Raw genomic sequence first — 15892 nt, forward strand, 5'->3', positions numbered from 1 at the left:
AGCCGACTTGCAGCTCAAAGCATCCACGACTACATTCGCTCTACGTAGATGGCAAAGGATCTCGCAGTCATAATCCTTAACCACGCCAAGCCAATTATGCTGCCTCATGGTCAGGTTTGGTTGGTCAATGAGATACCTCAAACTCTTGTGATCCATGTAGACGGTACACCGAACCCCATACAAGTAGTGTTGTGAAATCTTGAGAGCAAACACTACTGCCTCAAATCCATATCATGAGTAGGATATCATGCCTCATGCGACTTCAGCTATCGAGAAGCATACGCAATCACTCTCCCCCTCTACATAAGAACCACCCCCAAACCGGTGATGGATGCATCACAAAATACCACAAAATCCTCGACACCCTCCCTAAGGGTCAACACTAGAGCCTCACATAACCTCTATCGCAGTGTCTCAAGCATCGTCTGTTGCTCAAGACCCAACGAAAATCCACGCCCTTCCTCATCAGATGAGTGAGGGGTACAACAATCTTGGAGAAATCCTAAATAAATCTGTGATAATATACTGGTAATCCCAAGAAACTCCTGATCTCCGAGGGGGACTTTGAAACCACCCACTGCATCACAGCCTAAATCTTGGCCGGATCAACCAAAATCCCATTTTGGTTAACAAGATGCCCCTGGAATTGGACTTCTCATAACCAAAACTCACACTTCGAGAACTTGGCATACAGTCGTTCCCGCCTCAATACTCCCAAAAGTTCTCGAAGATGCTCTTTGTGTTGCTCTCTGGTCTTGGAATACACCAAAATATCATCAATAAAAACAATAACTAATCGATCGAGCATCACCTGCACACCCAATTCATCAAGTCCATACACACCACATACATTTTAGTTAGCCCAAATGGCATCACCACGAACACGTAATGATGATAACGAGTCTGAAACACGATCTTCTCCATGTCCTCCTCTCTAACCCTAATTTGATGGTACCCCGACCTTAGATTGATCTTTAAGAACCATGATACATCCTGCAACTGATCAAAGAGGTCATCAATCCGTGGAAGGGGATAACATTTCTTCACCGTCAACTTGTTCAACTCGCGGTAATCAATGTACATCCGGTGTGAACCATACTTCTTCTTGACGAATAATATCGGTGCTCCCCATGACGAACTAATCGGTCAGATGAACTGCTTGCCTAATAGCTCCTGAAGCTGAGAGGACAACTCCTGCATCTCAGGTAGTGCCAAATGGTACGACGCCTTGGCAATTGGAGCTGCACCTGGCACTAGGTCAATCCTAAACTCAACCTGCCTCTCGGTAAGCACACCGGGTAACTCCTCCAGAAACACATCAACAAACTCCCTAATAACTGGCACACCTGAAACCAATGTCTTCTCCCCAACCCGTGTATCCACCATATAGGTCAGATAACCCATACAACCATGTTGAATATATTGTCGACCCCTGGCCGCTGAACAAAACCATGACCATATCCTCGAAAACCTCTCCATAGACTACTAGTTCTCCCCCACTTGGGGTTTGAACTACCACTCTCTGACCCTCACAGTCAATTATAGCACCAAACCTACTCAACCAATCTGTCGCTACTATCACGCATACATCCCCCATGGGGATAGGAATCAAATCAATTGGATAAGGCACCCCGAAGATCTTCACGACACAACCCTAATACAATTTGGATGCAGAAATCCCATTTTCGTTTGCGATAAAGATCTGCAACGGGCACTCCAGCTTGCCAATGGTCATATCGAAATCCCTACTAAAAGACCGAGATACAAAGGACCGAATCGCGCCCGAGTCGATTAACACAAGAGCAGACAGAGAATTCACTAAAAAGTACCTATCATAAAAATAAACATAAGCATGCCATAACATAATCGACAAAAATATTAAATGGAAACATACCGGTAATGATGTCTGGCGCCCCTAGCCTCCTCTGTTGTGAGCTAAAAAGCGTGACCTCGCCCTCGGGGGCTCCGCCCTACCGTGGCGCCCATCGGTGATCCTCAAAGTAGCTGGCGCTGGAGCCTGCGGCAGCTCCCCAGTGAGAAAAAGACAGTTGGCATTCATATGGCCAACCTGCTCAAAGTGATAACAGATCCTCATGGTCCGCGCAGAAACCTGTTAACGACACTCCTTGGCTTAATGCCTATCCTTGCCACATTCGTGGCACCAAAAAAGTAGATCGACAAGGACCCTTATGAACCCGACCACACTTGCTACAAGTGCAACCCCTTTGACTCCCAGATCTCACATCATCGGCCTTAAACCGCTTTGTCGTAGGCTGCATCTTCCCCGGGGCCTGCCTCTGCTACCTTGCCTGGAGCTCCAACTCAATCTCCCACTTCCTAGAGGCCTCCTGTAGCTCCATAAGTGTATCATAACACTGAGTAGACACAAACTGGTGGATGTCTGTCTTGAGCATGCTCAAGTACCAGATCATCTGAGCTTGCTCAGAAGCAGCAAACTCATGATAAAATAATGCTATCTCAGTAAACATCTTGGTAATCTCCGTCACTGACTCAGTCCTCTGCCTCAAGTCCAGATACTCATGGGGCGACCTCTACCTCTCAACTAATGGAACATATCTCATGCAGACCATCTCATAAAATTGCTCCCATGAAACAGCAGCCCTCTGCTCCAGAGTATAAGAGCTATTAACCAACCTCCACTAATCCTTTGCCCCCAACCTGAGAAGGTTCAAGGCGCACTTGACCTTCTGGTCAGCTGGTCAGGAGCAAGTAAAGAAACATCCCTTAACATTGGATAACCACCTCATAACAATGATCTGATTTGAACCCCATTGAACACCAGGGGCTTTGTATTGTCGAAGTCTCGGTATAGGAAGGCTCTCTCTCCACGAACCTTAGCGACCGTAATGGTCGTGGTGGCTGCAACAACAACAGCCTCAGAAAGTGCAACGTAATGATCATCAAAGTACTCAATCATAGAGGTCTTGATAGACCTGAACAGCTTCAGTATCTTCCCTCGAATGACATTCACAACCTCATTAGAAATCAATGCCCTAATCTCCTCCTCAGTCAACCATGCCCTATCTTGGCCACTCGCTCCAGCTCCTGATCCAGATCCCCTTGTGAACATCATACTGAAAATAAACCAAAAAAAATATCAGATAAGGCGTATTTATACCATATGGGTATTCTAGATAACGAACCCCTAGGGATTGTGACTTCCCTGCTACATGTACGGGTCTTGTGCTTCCGGTAGTACGAGGCCATACTACCTTCCACACCTACCTGTATTTGTCTCAGAAGATCATCACGGTAACCCTAACAACACCCACTAGAATATGCATATATCCTATTCTCACTCCTTAGAGAAAGGCTATACATTCCTCAACTGGCTGACTTCTTGCATACAAACCCATTCATGAAACTTCCACCAACCTTGTAGCACTCGTGTATGCTAATCATACATAACACCAGATCCTATAGACAATTGAATACTTGATTCTACCCCAAGCCCACAAACAGAAAAGGAACAATAAAATAAGGCCAAACCAAACATTCTAAGGCTATAAAATCTTCGTTACGTACAAATATGATGCATACACTAAGAAACTACAGTAATGATGCCAATTTCATATAAGAAATAACCCTAGGCTATCAGACATCATATATCAGGCAATTCTATCATGCAATTCATGAAGATTCCTAGCCTACCACTAGCATGCTGTTCTAACATAAACATAATATCAAATAATAGTGTGGGTAACTTGGGGTATACTTTCTTACTCCGGCTGATCGTATATATTGCATCCCTCCTTGGTTTCTTTTGAAAACCCGTTTTTTTTTATTATTTACTTTTGTAGTTCCCTAGTTTAAGTCTGGATTCACATGAATGTTCATCCAATTCTCTCGAATGAAGGCTTTAATACCAACTTGAAACACTTTAAAAATCAAAGAAATTTAAAGTTTTCAAAATCAACCATTAACCTATATTGTTTACAAAAAGAGTCATTGTTTCAAAAGAATTAATTCAAAAGCAGAGTTTTCCCAAGACCCAGTGACATAAAACAGATGATCCTTTGAAGTACTTGAAACCATAAACTAAAATTGTAAGCCAAAGCTTAGTGAGTTCCCCCAAAGTACCAACACACACATACATATAACAACATATACTGGGTCCACAACTAAAAAAAAGACTGGATTACCCCTGAGCCCACATTATGAGTCTGCCATGCCTATTGGGCCCTCAACTCATATCTGGATTGCTCCCGAGCCCACATCATAAGTCTGACTTGCCTTCGGGCCTAGAACTTATGTCTAGATTGCTCTAGGGTTTGTTAGCTACCGCACAAAGCAGTACAACCTCAACCCAACATAATATGTCGACATATGTAACAGATATAACATAACACAGAACCAACAAATACAAACAAACATGAAAGTCTTAACAAATCACTACAACATGGCAAAATCCTATAGCAGGGTACATAATATGATGGGCTGTCATTGAAGCCTTCGACCCCCAAGTATAGTGAGAAAAACTCACCTCTCAGTCTGAATGCAATCTGAATAAATCTCTGCTCCGAAAATTGGCTTAACCCGACTCCTAAAAATAAAAACATTTCCCATTCTAATTTAATAACATTTTTCCCAAACTACCCTTGGTCAAAACTGGTCAAAATCAGCAAGTTAACCGAGTTAACCCAACTGAGTCAACCCAACCGAGTCAACTTAGGCCTCGTACGCGGGGCATACTTTGGGTGTACACGGGGCGTACACGTGGTCTGAGGCATCGAGGCTCATCCTGCATACATGCAACATACTATTTAGTACACATAGCATATGCAACCGTTTTCCATCTTAACCACTTAAGAGCTTAATACTTCGCCTTCTTACGTCCAAATGTAGATCTAAGGCCAAAATACATCTAAGAGTCATAAAGTTTCCAACTTTATGACTTCGCATGTCCATTAAGTGCTTAATACAAACAATCCCAACTTCTTAACACCTAAAAACCTTCTAAAGCATGCATAGGGAAGAACTAAGCATCAAGATGTCATGTTTATGACTCAAGACCCCTCATTGGGTCTGAAAGGATGACTTATTTGGTCAAGAGCATGCCATGCTCAAGAATCACCAAGGCTGGGACCAAAAATCCCCTAAATGAAGAAATACTAGATCGATAAGAAAATATGATCAAGATAGGAGCTTTTACCTCCTGGAGGTTGCTAGCAAGCAAATAATCCCAGATCTAAGTTTCTTCCAAGCTCCAATCTCCTTCTACCACCTTCTTCTTCTTCTTCTTCAAGAACTCCACCAAAACACATAAATGGGCTCAAAGTGCACTCTTCTCACTTAGGGTTAGCTAGATGGATGATTTTTAGGCATATGCTGATGAGGGTGAAGGTCTTGGGGCCATAAAATTGTTAAAATAGGGTCAAAATCATAAAATTTAAGGTTTGAAACCCTCGCACGTACGGCCTGCATACACTACGTATGCCCATCGTACTCACATTTAGCCCAAATTACGAAAATGCCACTCTGGGCCATTTGCAACCTTTCTTATGCACAAGGGCCAAAATGTAATATTTCTTCATACATAGGGTTAAAATTGAAATTATCTCATCGTCGGGATGTTACAACAACTTTAGTAAATTAGGGTTTACAACCCTTACAATCCTGACTAACTATCCCATCGTAGGATTTACTTACAAATCTTATCAACTGGTCCGTAATAGCACCGTATCACGAATACTCGTAACGTATACTCAAGTCTAACAACTCCTGATAACTATCACATATAATAATTACACAATAATAGCGTAAAAGATACATCCATGATCTCGTAACTCAGACTGTATCTTCCGTACATCGGTATAACTCCTCTGGTATAATCTCCCGAGAACAATTCACAAGCAGCATCTTCAATCGAATGTGCCAAAAATCCTGCAAATGACACGAAACTCATATATTTATAATCTGCATTGGTCACGTCATGACCATCTAAGTGTCACGTCATGACAATCAAACATACCCAAATTTCGGCATGTGTCACACTCTCCAGCCACGTGTCTCGGTGACTCGTCACATGTCAGGTCGTGACCATCTATTGGTCACATCATGATGACTTATTTCTCTGAAAAATTGCCACGTGTATATTAGCTTTTGACATGTGTATTTCATGATTCATGTCGTGAAAACCATTCCATCACACCGTGATGGTCAAAGGTTGACTTTCTCTGAATAGTAACCTACTTTCATCTCAACTTCAAATAGTCGTAACTTTCTCATGTGAACTCCATTTTGACAAACTTTATGTCTACATAATCCTCATCACACGAACTACAACATTTCTAAAATATCTTTTGTTAAATAACATTTCTCAAATTTTAGAAACTCATGGTTTTATTTTATCTATTCATCTCACAACGATCTCTATCTCTTAGGGTAGTGTTTGTTTAAGAAAACATGTATTAAAAGTCCGATGTGTAATAACAAATCATTTTGTACGGTTCTTCCTTCTACACCCCAAGTATTTATGTATACCAACTCTGTTGGAGTAAGGTGCCTAAGGTCTTAACTAAATTGTTATATTCTTATGAGTAAAAACAAAGTCCTTTTGGGTTGTCCTCATATCCATAAATAATCAAGAATGATATTCAGTGTTCTAAAAGGCACGCCATGGTGTGAGGCGCGGCGTCACCGTTACGAAAAGCTTCATAACGTTGCTGTTAGGCGTGGCGCGTGGCAAGGCGTGATATGGCGTGCCATGGCGCGTTATGGCGCATGTTTTTTCGTTTGAGACACGCTTTTTTGCTCTTTTTTATACATTTTCTAATTGGAGATACAAGTATTGTGTTTTTTATTAACTTTCTGTTATTAGTTGTTGATATAACACTTCTAAAAACTAGGTATATTTGACATAAATTTATATTTATGCGGTAATATAATTATAAATTAATACAAAATCGCCGCCTTACATCACGCCTTGAAAAACGCCATGGCTCGCCATAACTAGTTAAGCTTGAGGCTTGACCTTGCTGTCACGCCACGCCTCACGCCTTTTAGAACCTTGATGATATTAGAAGAGAGAGGAAATCATTTACTTATTCTTGATTAATAAATTAATTAGAATTAATTTAGAATTAATCAGAATTAAATTAGAAATTTATTTTGGGTTAGGTAGAATTAATTAAAGGTGTAAGGGTTGAATTATACATTTAATTAATTCTAACTAACCGATAAAGATATCTAATTAAATCTGAATATTTTATTATTCAAATTAGGGTTTATCCTAGATATCTTGCAATTATAAATAGGCCCTTTAGGTATGGTTTTTGACCACTTATTCCCTTGTGAAGCTATAGCCGAAAATCACATCTCTCTCCTCTCTCCTCAAAGATCATTTTAGGGTTTCTATGGTTTGGTTGCGAGCCATTAGAGGCATTCATAATTTTGGTGCTAGCTTTTTGAAGAAACTAAGGATTCAAGAGTGCTACATACGATTGTAACACTAAAGATATGTAATCATATTCATGATTTTCGATTATAGCCAGGTTTTATGATAGTTTCAATAGTATATTGCTATAATGTGCAAAGACATAGATATTTAGGCTGCATGTGCTCATAATTAGATTTTATAATGATTCCGATTTGCAAATACGTTTAATGCAACCTAGAAAACCCATTAATCTCTTTACCATGACACAAATGAACCGGTCATATTGGTTTAGTGTCGCTGCTATAGCAATGACACCAACTATATTGTCGACAACCTATCGTCTACATTTGGTGTCACCATTATAACCGACATTGCCATTAAAGACATCGACACTAATTTCATTAACATAATATGTGATCGTTTATGCAATAACATTGTATGTTGATTAAACCTCTTGATCCAGTGGCTGACATCTAATCCTGGAATTTGTTTGTACACACCTATTTCTTCTGGAGACCTCATCAGAGGGAACAAGTTGTCACAGCTAAATCCTAAGCCCCTTAAGTCTTTCTTTTGGCTTTTTTATTGATTATTCGGTATGAGTCCCTTTCTCTCTGATCTTCGGCAACTCCACCATTGCTTTGTTATTCTCATGCGACGAAGACCGAACATTATCACAATGCCACCGGCCGTCGCACCATCAACCACCACCGGTTTAAACCACCACAACCATGAACTACATCCACTCTCTCTCTCTCTCTACATATCTTTATTCACCATTGTTTTCCCTCTATCTCCGACAATTCCAACGATAAAATGCCTATTCCATCGATCTAGATCGAGCAACATTACCAATAACCTTCTTAAATATCTTCAAATATAAAAAAGTTATAAAAAAATTAACTATCATGTCTATGAGCATTATGGTTGCAATTTTTTTTTGCTTAATTGTTAATCTAAATTCTTAAATATCTTCAAATATAAAAAATAGTTGTATTTTTTTTTATGTGATTTGCTCTAAATTTTTAAAAACTAAAATCTTGTTAAAATAAAATCCATAACAGTTTAACACAATCCAAGAACACAAACTTTGCATAAAACCAAAACACAAACCCAAGCCACGTGCATTACACGCGTCTCTCCAAATTCAACATCTTCCTCCACAAACAAAACCTTCCCCAATTTTTACTCACACTTGTTACCTACTGAATTCCCTGATCTATTCTAGCTTTACTTCATCCAACAGAAACCCTGAAATCGCACAATTCATACACTGCAAAGCTGGAGCAGTTGAAGACGATCGGTAGGGAGCTCGCAATGGGCTCCCAGGGTGGCTTCGGCCAGTCGAAGGAGTTTCTGGACCTCGTCAAATCAATCGGAGAAGCCCGATCCAAATCCGAAGAAGACCGTATAGTACTCCATGAGATCGAGATGCTAAAACGACGAATCAACGAGCCGGATATCCCGAAAAGGAAGATGAAGGAGTATATCATCCGTCTTGTGTACATCGAGATGCTTGGTCATGATGCTTCTTTCGGGTACATTCATGCCGTTAAGATGACTCACGATGATTCACTTCTACTGAAACGAACTGGTTATTTGGCTGTCACGCTGTTTCTGAATGAGGATCATGATTTGATTATATTGATTGTGAATACGATCCAGAAGGACTTGAAATCAGATAATTATTTGGTCGTTTGTGCTGCTTTGAATGCTGTTTGTAAGTTGATTAACGAGGAGACTATACCTGCTGTGATTCAGCAAGTGGTTGAGTTGTTAGGGCACCCGAAAGAAGGGGTTAGGAAGAAGGCTGTGATGGCGCTGCATAGTTTTTATCAGAGATCTCCATCCTCTGTCAATCATCTTGTATCCCACTTCCGGAAGGTTAGTGTTTTTTAGTTATACAGACTTTCTGCTTGCAGAATAGAAACTTTAGCAATAGCAGCATTACAGAAAGCATTAAATCTGATACTGCGCTTTGAGAATTTGAAGCTTGATTATTTCAATACGATTTGCCTTGAATTCATATGCGCATACACTATACCCCTTCTTGATAGTATGGTTTAAGTAAATCTTTTGTTCTTTGAATTACTTCTTCCTTAAGAACATTGCTTTGGACCCTTCCAATATTGAGGTGAAATTTCCCTGCTTCTAATGATATTTTATATGCGCTGCATTAATTCGATAGTTTCATCTTCTATGGTCAATTTACCTCAAAAAACTTCATCAAGCTTGTTAAATTAGCAGAATTTAGACATGATTTTGCTCTTCAACTTTACTTGAAACGAATACATACAATTTTATCAGTCTGTTGAGTGAAAGAACAAAAGATGTCTATGAATGGAGTTAACTTAATTTCGTGATGCATTTTGCATATTTCCTCTCAGTTTTTTATTGGATACATTCTGTTGAGTAATCTTAATAGTTCCTATTTTGTTAATATCAACATCTTCTGATCCTCGACTTGTACATAATCTATTTTGCAGAAACTTTGTGATAATGATCCTGGTGTCATGGGTGCTACACTTTGCCCTCTATATGATCTTATCACCATAGATGTAAATTTATACAAGGATTTAGTTGTAAGCTTTGTGAACATTCTTAAACAAGTTGCAGAGCGCAGATTGCCAAAAAGTTATGACTATCATCAGACACCTGCTCCATTCATACAGGTATGTTGCTTCAAGTATTGCATATGTATGTATATACAATAATCCTACTTCAAAGAACATATTATAACTCCTATATTAAAAATGCAACACTTCTCTTTTTAGACTGTATCTTATAGAATGAACATTTTTCTGTTTGGTAACTTTTGAATGCTACTTTACTTTTTTACCCACTAGTAATTATCACTTGAAACTAGTGACCATGATTTTGGTTCACAAGTTTTCTTTACTTTTGTTTTTATTTAGGGTCTTTTTAAACACTTTTTTTTTTTTACTAGGGTTAGAGTATAATTGTAGCCAAAACAAATTATTCTAATCCATTTAATAAGTTGGTTAAAACTTAAAAAGAGTTTTGAAACTTAGCTCACACATTCTATTTTCTTATTCTGACAGTTTATGGTTACATCCATTTCAACAGTTGCATTTGTGTAACATGTTCCATGTGAAGAAAACCAATTATTCTAATCAAATTTTCTAATATAGTTAAAAAGTGTTTTTAAACTTCTTAGTAGACAAATTACCAAAAGGTGAATGAAACAAAATAATCCCTTGATAATAATGGTTGCAGAGTTACTAAATCATGTCATGTTTCTACTTTCTAGCTGCAAATATATGGTTTCACTATTACATAGCATTTTAAAACATAGAGATTTAGTTCTAAATCAATGCATGCTTTTGGTATTCATTTTAGTACAATCATTTATAGAAGTAAATTCTTAACAAGTAAAAGTTATAGAAAAGCAGTGTTTCGCCATTCTACTGATTCAGCCACTTGATCATTTTCTTTAGTGATTAACCCTTACACCTTTTTTCAATCATTTAGAAAAACCATTTTCTTGGTATTGGGTATTTGAAAAAGTTCAAATATAGAAAAAAAACACAATGTACTTTGATCATTTTATATATATAGCAACTCAACAATTATTTTTTGTATGATTAGTATTATAATAGTTCAGTGCTAAATCAATAAAATGGTGAAAAAAACAAGACAATACAACTTATATTCCTGATAGTTTGGATTACTGAGATCTTTACATCAATTTCAAACTTTCTTGATTTTAACAATTAAAAGTTATGACATGATAATTAAATTATTTGAATATGCAGATTAAGTTGCTAAAAACTTTAGCATTACTGGGTAGTGGTGACAAAAAATCAAGTGAACAAATGTACACAGTGATTGGAGACATAATGAGGAAAAGTGACACAACAAGTAACATAGGAAATGCCATTCTTTATGAATGCATTTGTTGTATCTCATCAATACAACCTAGCCCAAAGTTATTGGAAACAGCAGCTGATGCCATTGCTAAATTCCTCAAGGTATATATATATATATATATATATATATATATATATATATATATATATTTTAAACTTCTTGTTTTTATATGAAAAATCTTATTTCCATTTTTTTTTTATTTTTGCATTTGTAGAGTGATAGTCATAATTTGAAGTATATGGGTATTGATGCTCTTGGAAGATTGATAAGAATAAGTCCAGATATTGCTGAACAACATCAACTTGCTGTTATTGATTGCTTAGAGGTGAGTTGGATTGAATTCACTTAATTATGTTTTTTTTTTGTGATTAAATCTTTATATTTTATTTAGACTGTTTAAAATAACCTTTTTTTTTTTTTATCGATTTACCCTTTTGTGTAGTGATTAAGCCAACACATTATACTTATATGGACTGTTTTTTAAAGAACAATTTTTTCCTTGTTACCCTGTTTTGAAAAAAGGTTTAATGTACAAAAAGCACAATGTACTTTCTTAATTTTATCAGTTTTTTCATTGAACTATTAATTTTTAGGGTTAATCTCAAAAAACAAAAAAAAATCCTTATATTTTGTGTTTTTTTTCTGGATTAAACCTCAAATTCTTTTTTTCCCCTGAAAAAACCCTTGTATTTTTTCATTTTTCCCGAAAAAGCCCTCGACTCTGTATTTTTTTTCGAAAAAAACCTTCAACCTTCTAAATGCTTCCAAATAAACCCTCAACTTTTTTAGTTTTTCTCAAAAAATCCTCACATTTCACATTTTTTTTTGGCGAAAAATGACTAAAAGAGCCAAATCTAAAAAAACCTTATATTTTGTGTTTTTTTCCGGATTAAACCTCAAATTTTTTTTCCCAGAAAAAGAAACCTTCTATTTTTTCATTTTTCCCGAAAAGCCCTCGACTTTGTATCTTTTTCAGAAAAAACCTTCAACCTTCTAAATGTTTCTCTTAGTTTTTCTCAAAAAACCCTCGCATTTTACAATTTTCTTTGGCAAAAAATGACTAAAAGATCCAAATCAGGAAAAATGAAAAAATACAAGGTTTTTTTCAGACAATTTTCTTTTTTTGAGGTTTAATCCGGAAAAAAACACAAAATATAAGTTTTTTCTTTTTGAGATTAACCCCTAGTGCACTGTTATTATATTATTAATCATTAAAAAAAGTATTGTGCTTTTATAACATAATATACATATTGAGTTTGCATTCATGTTTTAATACAGGACCCTGATGACACTCTAAAGAGGAAAACTTTTGAGCTTTTATACAAAATGACGAAATCATCCAATGTGGAAGTGATAGTTGACCGAATGATTGACTACATGATTAGCATTAATGATAGTCATTACAAAACTGAAACAGCATCCAGATGTGTGGAGCTTGCTGAGCAATTTGCTCCAAGTAACCATTGGTTTATCCAGGTTTAATTTTATTTCATATTTCCAGTTTTTCTAAATTACTTTTTCATTTTTAATAATAATAAAATTTTCTATCTTTCAGACTATGAACAAAGTGTTCCAACATGCTGGGGATCTGGTGAACCCTAAGGTGGCTCATAACTTGATGAGATTGATTGCTGAAGGGTTTGGAGAAGATGATGAGTCAGCAGATTCTCAGCTCAGATCATCTGCTGTACGTAATTCTTGCCTTATGTTATTATACTTCAGGGGCGTTTTCGTCCGTAAAATAGTTTTGTAATATACCAAAGAAACTGTAATCTCTCATAATAAAGAAAGATTACAGTTTCAATAGTAAAATCTGATTTTATTTATTTATTTATTTCAATATTGTAGAAAGAGGGTATTTTGGTCTTTTTATAAAGAGGGTATGTTTATTTATTTATTTCAATATTATAGAAAGAGGGTATTTTGGTCTTTTTATAAAGAGGGTATTTTTATTTATTTATTTCAATATTATATGAAGAGGGTATTTTGGTCTTTTTATAAAGAATCAAAGAATAGAAATAAATCAATAATGGGAATGGTGAAATTGGAGGAATATGATGGAAACCAATTTCATCCATTTGCCAATGAAACACACAATGGAATGGAATCTTGGATTCCAATTCCGTTTTGTAATGGTTTTAATTGTTTTGGGTGCAGGTGGAATCTTACCTGAAAATAGTTGATGAGCCAAAGCTTCCATCTGCATTTCTTCAGGTAACTTTTGGTTTATATAATTTAAAAATCATTTTTGTTTTTAATTTTTATCTTATATTTTAGTTTTCTTTTAAAAAAAAAAAAAAAAAACAGGTGATATGTTGGGTGTTGGGTGAATATGGAACTGCAGATGGTAAATATTCTGCTTCCTATATTAGTGGCAAGCTATGTGACGTGGCAGAAGCACATTCAAGTGATGACATAGTTAAAGTATGCTTATGCTTATGATTTTTATTTTTATTTTTTATAATCTTATTTACTTTTTTATGAGCATTCATTACATTTTCTGCATTTCTTAAAGGCATATGCAGTGTCAGCACTTATGAAAGTATATTGTTTTGAAAAAGCCGCTGGAAGAAAATTCGATTTGTTACCAGAGGTCAGTAAACAATATTAATTAATATCCCACATTTTATTATATTATTTACTTATTTTTTAATTCTATTATTCTTGCAGTGTCATACATTGCTTGAAGAAATGTCAGCATCTCACTCATCTGATCTCCAGCAACGTGCATATGAATTCCAAGCAATTCTTGACCTCGATTCCAATTCCATCGATAATATAATGCCACTTGATGCAAGCTGTGAAGACATTGAAGTAATCTCTCTTTCTTTCTAAATTCTAAATAAAAAAATATTTTAATATTCTTCTTCTAATTTTTTTAAAATACATTCCTTCTACAGATCGATAAGACCTTATCATTTCTCAATACTTACGTCCACAAATCCTTAGAAGAAGGAGCCGAACCATATATCCCCGAAAACCAACGTTCCGGAACCTTAACCGTCATTCCCAACATCCCATACGACACCTCATCTCACTCTCTTAGGTTTGAGGCGTACGAGGTTCCTAAACCCGTGGTCCCCACAAGACCACCACCCCCAACAACCACCACCTACCCAACCGACCTCGTACCCGTATCCGTATCCTTACCCGAACCCGCCTACCACCAACCGACCCGGTTCTCCGGACCCGTACCCGACCCGAGTCCAACCGACCTCCGGTTACGCCTCGATGGGGTCCAGAAAAAATGGGGAAAACCTTCTTACACGTCATCCGCCACGTCATCGTCCACCTCAAACTTTGACTTTAACCGAACCACAGTCAACGGGCCCACACAACCCGATAACGTGGTGGTCCCGAAGGCGCGCGAATCGAGACATGTCGAGGTTTCGGAAGAAAAACAAAAACTCGCGGCGTCACTTTTCGGCGGGACGTCTTCGTCTTCGTCTTCGCGGTCGGAAAAGAAACAACCGGTGGCGGCAACCGCCAGTAGTAAGCGGCCTGCCACTGCGGTGGCGGCTCAACCGCCGCCGCCGCCACCACCGGATTTGCTTGATTTAGGTGAAATGAGCGGGTATTCGACGGTTGTGGATCCGTTTAAACAATTGGAAGGTCTTCTTGATGTGAGTCAAGGTGGTAGTACTTCTTCTTCTTCGAGTATACCTACAAATGGACATGATCAGAATTTGCTGATTATAAATGAAAAAGACGATTTTACCCCTGTGAATGGGTCGCCTAATGTGAGCAATAAAACGACGGCGACATTGACTAAGGGTCCGAGTTTGAAAGATGCGTTGGACAAAGATGCACTTGTGAGACAAATGGGTGTAAACCCAACAAGCCAGAATCCTAATTTATTTAGTGATTTGCTGAGTTGATTAGTTTTTTTTTTTTTTTTTGGTGTTTTAAAATATTTGGTGTTTGATTGTTATATTGCTGTGTATTATTAAGATTCATCTGTGTTTTTAAAACTTTTTATTTTGGTTATTGGGAGAGGAGTTGGTGTATTGTTTGGGGGAAATATGTTTTTTTTTTTTGCTTTGTATGGTGTACATTTTGCCTACATGCATCCATTGAAGAGTTGTAATAATGATATGCAGAAGTCTGTGAATCTATAGGTTGAGTATTACATATATACTTATCTTGAGATGGACATATTGAAAGACTTTAGTACTCATCTTGATTTTTGAACTTTGTTATGTTTATCTTCGTTTCAAACCTTCAAACTTTGTCAAAAGTTGAGTTGATATATTCTGATTTAGATAAAAATGTTATCTTTATCTACAAGTGAAAATTCCTTGGTAGTTTTGTTGTTTTGTTCATGACTTCATTCGATTGAAATTTGGGAGAACGGATGGGGAAAGATGTGATATGGAAGGTGTGATTTGTAGGGGACTAGGAAAACATATAGGTATTAAATAAAATAGTCTTATTATAAAAATTGTATCTTGATCTAAGCTTATTAAAATATTTAAAGATTTTTTTTTACAACTATTAATTAAGTAACAAAGTAATATTGAGATATTAGGACTTTGACATGGATATGTTTATGACCTTGACATGGAACAAGTTTCCAACTAAGATCTATCTGAAATAAGATTT

At 37.0% G+C, this 15892-nt stretch overlaps 1 protein-coding gene across 1 annotated transcript; it reads left to right on the plus strand.

Annotated features, from left to right (window-relative positions):
- Window positions 1-8507: 8507 nt before the first annotated feature.
- LOC145056814 (AP-4 complex subunit epsilon-like) lies at window positions 8508-15405 on the plus strand. The gene is made up of 11 exons (XM_079004537.1): window positions 8508-9283; window positions 9886-10071; window positions 11176-11391; window positions 11505-11615; window positions 12569-12766; window positions 12846-12977; window positions 13448-13504; window positions 13598-13714; window positions 13806-13883; window positions 13961-14104; window positions 14191-15405. Exons 1-11 carry the CDS (start codon window positions 8717-8719, stop codon window positions 15166-15168), a joined length of 2784 nt encoding a protein of 927 aa, XP_078860663.1. The 5' UTR covers window positions 8508-8716; the 3' UTR covers window positions 15169-15405.
- Window positions 15406-15892: the final 487 nt, after the last annotated feature.

This window comes from Lactuca serriola, chromosome 6, assembly GCF_051521515.1.
Source record: "Lactuca serriola cultivar US96UC23 chromosome 6, Lser_US96UC23_V15, whole genome shotgun sequence".
NCBI classification, from domain to species: Eukaryota; Viridiplantae; Streptophyta; class Magnoliopsida; order Asterales; family Asteraceae; genus Lactuca; species Lactuca serriola.

Coding starts and splice junctions, on each gene's coding strand:
- LOC145056814 (XM_079004537.1), top strand. CDS start 8,717: ATGGGCTCCCAGGGTGGCTTCGGCCAGTCGAAGGAGTTTCTGGACCTC. Junction 13,715..13,805: donor CAAGTGATGACATAGTTAAA/GTATGCTTATGC, acceptor CATTTCTTAAAG/GCATATGCAGTGTCAGCACT. Junction 13,884..13,960: donor AATTCGATTTGTTACCAGAG/GTCAGTAAACAA, acceptor TTATTCTTGCAG/TGTCATACATTGCTTGAAGA.